At 42.6% G+C, this 9,036-nt stretch overlaps 1 protein-coding gene across 2 annotated transcripts; it reads left to right on the forward strand.

Moving 5' to 3' along the window:
- Positions 1-1,267: 1,267 nt before the first annotated feature.
- LOC132397828 (uncharacterized) lies at positions 1,268-8,784 on the forward strand. Of its 2 annotated transcripts, none has more exons than XM_059976579.1 (2): positions 1,268-1,342; positions 6,384-8,784. In XM_059976579.1, the coding sequence occupies exon 2, from the start codon at positions 6,550-6,552 to the stop codon at positions 8,137-8,139; it is 1,590 nt and encodes a 529-aa protein (XP_059832562.1). In that variant the 5' UTR covers positions 1,268-1,342; positions 6,384-6,549; the 3' UTR covers positions 8,140-8,784. The 2 variants fall into 2 exon arrangements, with proteins under 2 accessions (XP_059832562.1, XP_059832563.1); XM_059976580.1 differs by lacking the exon at positions 1,268-1,342 and adding an exon at positions 5,997-6,105.
- Positions 8,785-9,036: the final 252 nt, after the last annotated feature.

A 9,036-nucleotide genomic window follows, 5' to 3' on the forward strand; every position in this document is an offset into this window, starting at 1 on the left:
GATAGCTGTGTGGAATGAGCTTCCTGTAGAAGTAGTAGAGGCCAGTTCAGTTGTGTCATTTAAGGTAAAATTAGATAGGTATATGGACAGGAAAGGAGTGGAGGGTTATGGGCTGAGTGCGGGTAGGTGGGACTAGGTGAGATTAAGAGTTCGGCACGGACTAGGAGGGCCGAGATGGCCTGTTTCCGTGCTGTGATTGTTATATGTTATATATGTTATATTTGGTTATCTGCAGTTTTTAAATCACTGCAATACGTATTATTCAAAAATACAAGGAAGAAATTAGAGAAAAAAAATCAGCTGAAGATGGAAATCTTAAATGGGAAGCCTGTCGAAGATAAACCTATCAAATATTGAAAGGTCCAGAGAGAGTGTACGCGGTGATGGTCTTTCCAATGGTGTGGGAGTCTAGGACCAGAGAGCACAGCTTCAGAATAGAAAGATGTCTCTTTAGCACAGAGATGAGGAGGATTTCACCAGAGGCGGGTGAATCTGTGGAATTCATTGCCACAGACAACTGTGCGGGCCAAGACATTGGGTATATTTAAAGTGGAGGTTGATTAGGTTCTTGATTAGTCAGAGCATCGAAGGGTATGGGAAATAGGCAAGAGAATGAAGTTCAGATGGACAATAAATCAGTCGTGACAGAGCAGACCCATTGGGGCAAATGGTCTAATTCTGCTCCTGCAGTAAATCTCATAGGCTTACAAGGATTTAAGGAGTCACTTAAAGGAGGAAAGAAGGTGAAGGGGTTGAATGAGGGTACAACTGCTGATGTTTGGACAGAGTTGAAGGACAAAGTATAAAATTAACTTCCACTTTTATCTGTGCAATAATGCAAACACATCATTGATTAAGTAAAAGCTGTGCAACTGTGATTTTAAAAAAATGTGCATCTAAATATCTTTCAGTGCTTTGGTGAAATATTTTTTGTGCATCCTTGTTTTCTATATTTCTGGTTTGACTTTCAATTACATTGGTCTGAATTGTGACTGGAACTACTCACTCAGAGAGGGACCAGGTTTTAATAATACTGAAGATTCGAGCTGAGCTGAATGTTATTTAGAAAGAACAGGCACTTTTCCCCCGTGATCGTCAGCAGGACGCTGCACACATCTTAGCAAAACAAACCTCAGTTAGACTGACCCAAACTAGGATCGTGGTCAGCACACCCCCAGGTGGCTTCAGCAGGTTCTCCTTCAAAGTCAAAGTAAAGGTCACTCCTGCAGTTAGAAATACTGCCTCAGCATCCATTTTGGACTGTTTCTGCTGATATACCACACTTCATATGTTGCTACTCACAGATGTATCGCAAAAGTTCAGCAAAGCTCCAACAGCAAAGGTGAGGAACCTTTGATTTTTAATCAATATGACTTTTGCATTCACACCTGGAAAGTACATTTGGTTTCCCAATAAACAGGCATTCATAAAGGGCATTCTTGCCCTTCTGAACACCACTTGCTGAGGTAAGTGGCCATTGCACAAGGAAGGTTCTTTTTACACATGCTATTCTTCAGAAAATTGCAGCAACCTCAGCCCCAGAGTGTACTTTGCTTCCTCTCTCATCATTAGAGTATGTGTTCAATTCCTGCCAATGATTTCTAATCGCTGAATGTTTTGCGCAAGCTGTACTCTGGAGTTACCCCTTCATTGTTTTTTTTTCCCCTGAGATCAGAACAGTAAGGAAAGATGTCACTAACACAATAATTCACAAAGTGAAGTGGAATTACACAGAGGAGCCCAGGACTACCGTTTTAAATTTACTGCTAAAGAATGTTGCCTTTCAATACAGAACTGCACCTTGATGCTGGCAAAATGGTGCAGAAGTATTTCTAGTGCAATATGCTTGAAGGAGAGCATCATGAGGCTAGTGGAGGTTACAGAGATTAAGAGAGGGCGAGGAATGTAAATAACCTAAACACAAGGTTGAACATTTTAATACTAGAACACTGGGACATCAGGAGGGCTTGTAACTTGAGGGGAGGGTAGTAATTATAAGAATTCTGAGTAAGACAGCATGAGCTTGTTTACTGAAGGTAACAGGCTGCAAGCTAAATGTATATGATTTGGGATAAGGGCACTTCACTATTCAACATTTCAAAGTTCATTTATTATCCAAGTACATTCTTAAACATTCTCTTTCATAAACTTTTAGGGCATGAAAGTTGGGGGGTGTGGTGAGAACACAGAAAAAAATTGTCTTTGACCATACATGAGAGTTAACTATCAATTCTACTCTTTTCACTTGTGGTTCCATTGAACTCGATGGGCTGCAAGATATATAAATTTTCCATAATGCTCTTAATCATTAGAATTCATTTTTTGCCAGGAAAAATAATTTACTAATACATCCTATTTTGAATCAAATAATTCATAGCTAAATGAGGTACCATAGCTAATGTCTTGCACTTATATTTTCTAAATAATTGTTCAGTAGATTGGTCCCCAATATACTTTTAGAAAAGACAAGATGAACTGAGAAAAAGGAGAGGCAGTCTAGTTAAAAATAATACGTGATAGGTGGGAGCATGTTAAAAGAAAGGTATTCTAATTGAGTATTGTGTGGCGGGGGGCCGATAGCGTAATGATCAGAGCGCTTTACAGTACGAGTGACTCGGGTTCAATTCCCACCACGGCCTGTAAGGAGTTGGTAGGATCTCCCCATGACCGTGTGGGTTTCCTCTGGGTGCTCCAGTTTCCTCCCACAGTCCACAGACATACTGGTTTGTAGGTTAATAGGTCATTGTAAATTGTCCCGTGATTAGGCTAGGGTTAAATCCGGAGTTGCTGGGTGGTGCATATTGAAAGGCCAGAAGGGTCTATTCCACACTGTATAGAAACATAGAAAATAGGTGCAGGAGTAGGTCATTCGGCCCTTCAAGCCTGCACCGCCATTCTGTATGATCATGGCTGATCATCCAACTCAGAACCTTGTACCTGCTTTCTCTCCATACCCCCTGATCCCTTTAGCCACAAGGGCCATATCTAACTTCCTCTTAAATATAGCCAATGAACCGGCCTCAACTGTTTCCTGTGGCAGAGAATTCCACAGATTCACCACTCTCTGTGTGAAGAAGTTTTTCCTCATCTCAGTTCTAAAAGGCTTCCCCTTTATCCTTAAACTGTGACCCGTCGTTCTGGACTTCCCCAACATTGGAAACAATCTTCCTGCATCTAGCCTGTACAATCCCTTTAGAATTTTATACATATGTCAATAAATGAAAAAAAAGTATGCCAAGTGAGATTAGATGTTGCAATAAAATGGAGAGTAGTGAATGCTTATTCATCCTGGAAAGAAAGTATTCACAAAAGAAAAGGAAGGGTTGAAAGGATAGCCAGTAACTTTGCTGAAAAAATTTATTCCTGCTTTAAAGAGGCCAGAATTAAAATTTGATTGGTTTGATTTAAGAAACAATAAGGAATTCATTGTATTATTTGCTGTATTTATGTTGTTCTTGCTCCTTTTCACAGCTAGAGGTGCATGAAGCAGCATTTTTTTTTTGCCATTTTGGTAACATTTGACTGTTTTTTTATGAGGCCGAGTTGGTAGCTCAGTGCTCAACCCAGCACAGATGGAGAGCGTGCAAGGAGCCGGCCAGAGTTGCACTCTGGTCCATCCACCTCAAAGTCCAGTGTTGATGCCACTGCACCACCAGCTGGCAATTGGTGCATTTATAGTCCATTAAATAATGAGAAGGAAAATGCAAATCACTAGCTTACTTTCGCCAAATAGTATTTGGTGTGATATTATGCGTCTGGTGCTCCCGGTGTGGCCTTCTATATATTGGTGAGATCCGATGCAGACTGGGAGACCATTTCGCTGAACACCTACGCTCTGTCTGCCAGAGAAAGCAGGACCTCCCAGAGGCCACACAATTTAATTCCATGTCCCATTCCCATTCTGATATGTCTATCCATGGCCTCCTCTACTGTCAAGATGAAGCCACAGTCAGATTGGAGGAACAACACCTTATATTCTGTCTGGGTAGCCACCAACCTGATGGCATGAACATTGATTTCTCTAACTTCCGTTAATGCCCCCCTCATCTTCTTACCCCATCCCATATTTATTGATTGATTGATTCATTGATTCATTCATTCATTCTTTTCCTTTCTTCTCTTTTTTCTCTCTCTGCCCCTCTCACAATAACTCCTTGCCTGCTCTCCATCTCCCTCTGGTGTTCCCCTTCCCCTTTCTTTCTCCCTAGGCCTCCCATCCCATTATTCTCTCCCTCTCCAGCTGTGTATCCCTTTTGACAATCACCTTTCCAGCTCTTAGCTTCATCCCCCGCCTCTCCTGTCTTCTCCTATCATTTCGGATCTCCCCCTTTCCCCTCCCACTTTCAAATCTCTTACTATCTCTTCTTTCAATTAGTCCTGATGAAGGGTCTCGACCCGAAACATTGACTGTATTTCTCCCTATAGATGCTGTCTGGCCTGCTGCGTTACACCAGCATTTTGTGTGTGTTATTTGAATTTCCAGCATCTGCAGATTTCCTCATGTTTGCGATGATAACAAATCAATTGCTTTTGAAAAAAATGCTTTCACAGATTCAATAGGCTAAATAGCTTCTTTAACCAGTATGATATGATCTTTATAGTTGTTACTTAAATAACAACTGAAGGGTCCCTCTATCCCTACTGCTGTTATGCAGCTGCCAATTGGAGCAGCAAATGAAGGCCCTCCATTTTTGGTGGTGTTCAGGACTTCCTTCATTGTGTCAGTAGTTACCACTCTGTTTTCACAACTGTCAGTCATGCAAGTTCCAGGTCACACTCAGATGTAGGATTCTTCATTGCTGCTTCTGTAATAATTTTGTTTTACCAGTCAGCGTTGTTAGCCCTGAGCTGAATACCTAAACTTGGAAGACCAGTGGACCACTCTAAGTCTGGCCTCTACCCTTTGACCTGTTTGGCATGGGTGACCCCACCAAGAACCAAAGCATAAAGCCCTGATTCCAGCCAACACACCCCTTCGGGTCATTGAGGCATGCAAGCCTGCAAACCATGACAAGGCTGAGGTCCTCTTGGAGGTGAAAGATAGGAATAGTGCTAATGAAAATGTTCACTTTAATTTGGAGGAAGTTTTATTTCCAAACAATATTGTGAGATTAAGTTAAATCTCATTTGTCTTTCTAAGTGGATAAAAACTTGGTTTAATGTTATGGAGTCAAACAACAGAGAAACAGGCACTTTAGTCACCAATTATGACTATCAGGTACCTATTCTCTACTAATCCCATTTACCTACACTTGGCCAGTAGCATTCCATAGCTAGGGGATTCATGCACATTCGGCAACTGTTTGAGTTATATGAGGGTGCCTGGGTAACTGGCAGCATTTTATAGGTGAATGGATGAACATTTGAATTGCTTTGACATAAAGTGGTTTAAGTGGAAGGGTGCTCACTGATCAGGATTAGATGAGATGGGCCAAATGGCCTGTTTTGCTGTTCCTTTTTTTTTGTGATGCTATATCCACTCCCCCACCCTGATCACCTTGAAGCAATGTGGTCAAGAGTGCAAACACCTGGGTGAAAATTTTTTCTGCAGATTTCCCTAATTCTCTAACACCTCATCTTAAATCTATAGTATGACTTCTGGTTTTACACACATCCACCTTAACAGTGCCTCCTATAATTTTGAATACCTCTGCCAGAATGCCTCAGCTTCCTCTGCCATGAGGAAACCAAACACAGCCTATCCAGTCATTCCTCATAATTTAACATCCTGGTTAAACTTCACTATTCTCACTCCAATGCAATCACGCCCTCCTTAGAGCATAGCTACCAAAAAGGGTGGCACAATAGCGTAGCAATTAGGCACATTTTACAATGCCAGTGTGCTGTCTTTACGACAGTTATTTAGTTTATAATATTTTCGCTTAGTAATTCATTCAATAGTATTTTCTAGTTAGAATTAGAAGTGTTTAAAGTGTATTCATTGCATGTAAAATATATCGGCATGCGATGACGTCACATCCGGTTTCGCCGCGTCTTGTGGGAAAACACCGGTTTGAAATCAGCGTGAGGGTGGGGGCTTTCCACGAGGCACACCTGAGCACAAGCAGTTTTGCAGGCATGAGAAATCACAGTGAGAGCAACGCTGTAAGTTAATAGATAATCGATATATTGAACTAAGATGTTAATGCTGATCCTGTTAGAGGTAACGACGGTAGATAATGTTTATGCTTTCGTTAGTTAAAGAGTCGCGGATAGTTTGCATGGAAGTGTATTTAAAGTAGTCAATGGAGCAGGTAAACTCTCCCTGTGTACTGCACCTTAGTGTAATGTAGTTATAGTCACCTTTGCAAGTATTTACACTTGAAATGTGATATTAAGGAAGGAACAAATACTGTATCAATCCTGTATTGTTTTATCAACAGTTTTCACCATATGTTAATGTGAAGAGTGAACAGTAAATGGTTAATCTTACTGCGATCTGGTTTGCATTGGCTGTGGTTTATCCGGACGTTAAATTCGGCGTTCGTTACACCCGAAGGAGAACGTTACAGTGAAAAAGCGACATTATCAGGTGTTTCAAGTGCTGCAATGTCAGCTCAATCCAGCATCAAGTCGACGCCGCCCAGCGACAGGGGCAGTAAACCGACATCAAGTAAGCCCACCCGGGCGTTATCAGGTGTTCCAAGTGCTGCAATGTCAGCTCGATCCGGGATCAAGTCGATGGCGCCCAGCGACAAGGGCAGTAGAACGACATCAAGTAAGTCCACACAGGCAAGAGCCAAGGCAGAAGCCGCCAAGGTGCGACTGCATTACGCCAAACAAGAAGCAGTTTTGAAAATGAAACTGGCCACCAAAGAAGCCGAAAGGGCCGCCAGACAAAGAGAAGAGGCCGCCAGAGAAGCCGAAACCCAGTTGGAAATGGCAAAAATATCGACAGAGTTGCAAGTGCTGCAGCTAGAAAGAGAAGAAGAAGCTGCCGTGGCGGAAGCAAAGTACATAGAAGAAGCTGAAAGGTCGCATGATCTGACCGCAGCAAGATCTACTTTAGAAAGGACCAGACTGGAACGCACAAGCGACTATGTACAATCTCAAATAGACAGGCAGGCTTTTCTCCCTTCTCCATACGTATTCGATAACTTCCCCAGCTACGAGGAACCTCAGAGAGTCACGATTGCATCACATCCATACGAGGAAGGAAATTTACCCTCACGGCTCCGTGATGAAGTCAAGAATGAAAGAACCGTCAACGCTCCTTCACCCCCACAACAGGACGGCGGGGAGGGAGAGGTTCACTCCAGGACAACAATTGTCAGCTCGAACTGTACAGAAGTTTGCGGTCAAACTCAGTCAAGCCGTTCTTGTTCCGAGATCTGCCTCACTGAGGTGTACCCTAAAGAAGCACAACAAGACATTACCAAGCGTAAAGTAACCGACGAGACGCTAGGTCAGTCAGTTTTCGTTCAAACCGAGCACGGAAACAAACTTGCACAATCAGCTCAAGATACCATTTCTTTAAAACCCAAAGACACCAAGGTCTTCAGAGATGAAGCAAATAATGGGGTTGCCCCATTGCCTATCAGAGAACCACGCCAGCGCTCACCAGATAACAAAGAGCAGGTAGTCAAACGGTTCACGTCCTTACGGAAAACCCGGAAAAGGAAACCTGAGATGCAGCAACACACCCGATTGGCCCACGAGGTACTGTGCACCCTAATGGCAGAGGTCACAGCCATTATAAACGCACAATCATTCCTACCTGTGTCTTCTGACCCAGAAAACCCCTTTATACTTTCGCCATCAACGCTCCCTACACAGAAGGCAGGAGCACCTCCTCCACCAGGAGACTTCTCAGACAAGGATTTGTACACAAAGCAATGGAGACAAGTCCAGGCTTTGGCAAATCAGTTCTGGCCTCGCTGGAGACAAAAATATCTACCTTTGTTGCAACAGAGACAAAAGTGGACAGAACCCCGAAGGAATCTTCAAGTTGAAGACTTAGTCCTGCTCAGGGACAAGCAAGCCACCCGCAACAGCTGGCCAACGGCCAGAATCACTGCTACATTCCCTAGCGAGGATGGACATGTCAGGAAGATCGAATTGAAGACTACCGACCAAGGCGATGTGAAAATTTACCAAAGGCCAGTTACAGAAGTTATTCTACTTCTACCCAATGACTGATTAAGAGACTAAGTTTGTACTCTGCTCATTGTGACCTTACGAAGGTCAAGCGGGGAGTGAGCTGTCTTTACGACAGTTATTTAGTTTATAATATTTTCGCTTAGTAATTCATTCAATAGTATTTTCTAGTTAGAATTAGAAGTGTTTAAAGTGTATTCATTGCATGTAAAATATATCGGCATGCGATGACGTCACATCCGGTTTCGCCGCGTCTTGTGGGAAAACACCGGTTTGAAATTAGCGCGAGGGTGGGGGCTTTCCACGAGGCTCACCTGAGCACAAGCAGTTTTGCAGGCATGAGAAATCACAGTGAGAGCAACGCTGTAAGTTAATAGATAATCGATATATTGAACTAAGATGTTAATGCTGATCCTGTTAGAGGTAACGACGGTAGATAATGTTTATGCTTTCGTTAGTTAAAGAGTCGCGGATAGTTTGCATGGAAGTGTATTTAAAGTAGTCAATGGAGCAGGTAAACTCTCCCTGTATACTGCACCTTAGTGTAATGTAGTTATAGTCACCTTTGCAAGTATTTACACTTGAAATGTGATATTAAGGAAGGAACAAATACTGTATCAATCCTGTATTGTTTTATCAACAGTTTTCACCATATGTTAATGTGAAGAGTGAACAGTAAATGGTTAATCTTACTGCGATCTGGTTTGCATTGGCTGTGGTTTATCCGGACGTTAAATTCGGCGTTCGTTACACCCGAAGGAGAACGTTACAGCCAGCGATCGGAAGATTGGGGTTCAATTCCCACCACTGTTTGCAGGGAGTTTGCATGTTCTCCCTGTAATCACGTGGACTTCCTCCAGCTTCTTCCTATATTCCAAATAGGTGTGTGAGTTAGGGTTAGTAAGTTGTGGACATGCTATGTTGGTGCTGGAAGAGTGT

This window comes from Hypanus sabinus, chromosome 8, assembly GCF_030144855.1.
Source record: "Hypanus sabinus isolate sHypSab1 chromosome 8, sHypSab1.hap1, whole genome shotgun sequence".
NCBI lineage: Eukaryota > Metazoa > Chordata > Chondrichthyes > Myliobatiformes > Dasyatidae > Hypanus > Hypanus sabinus.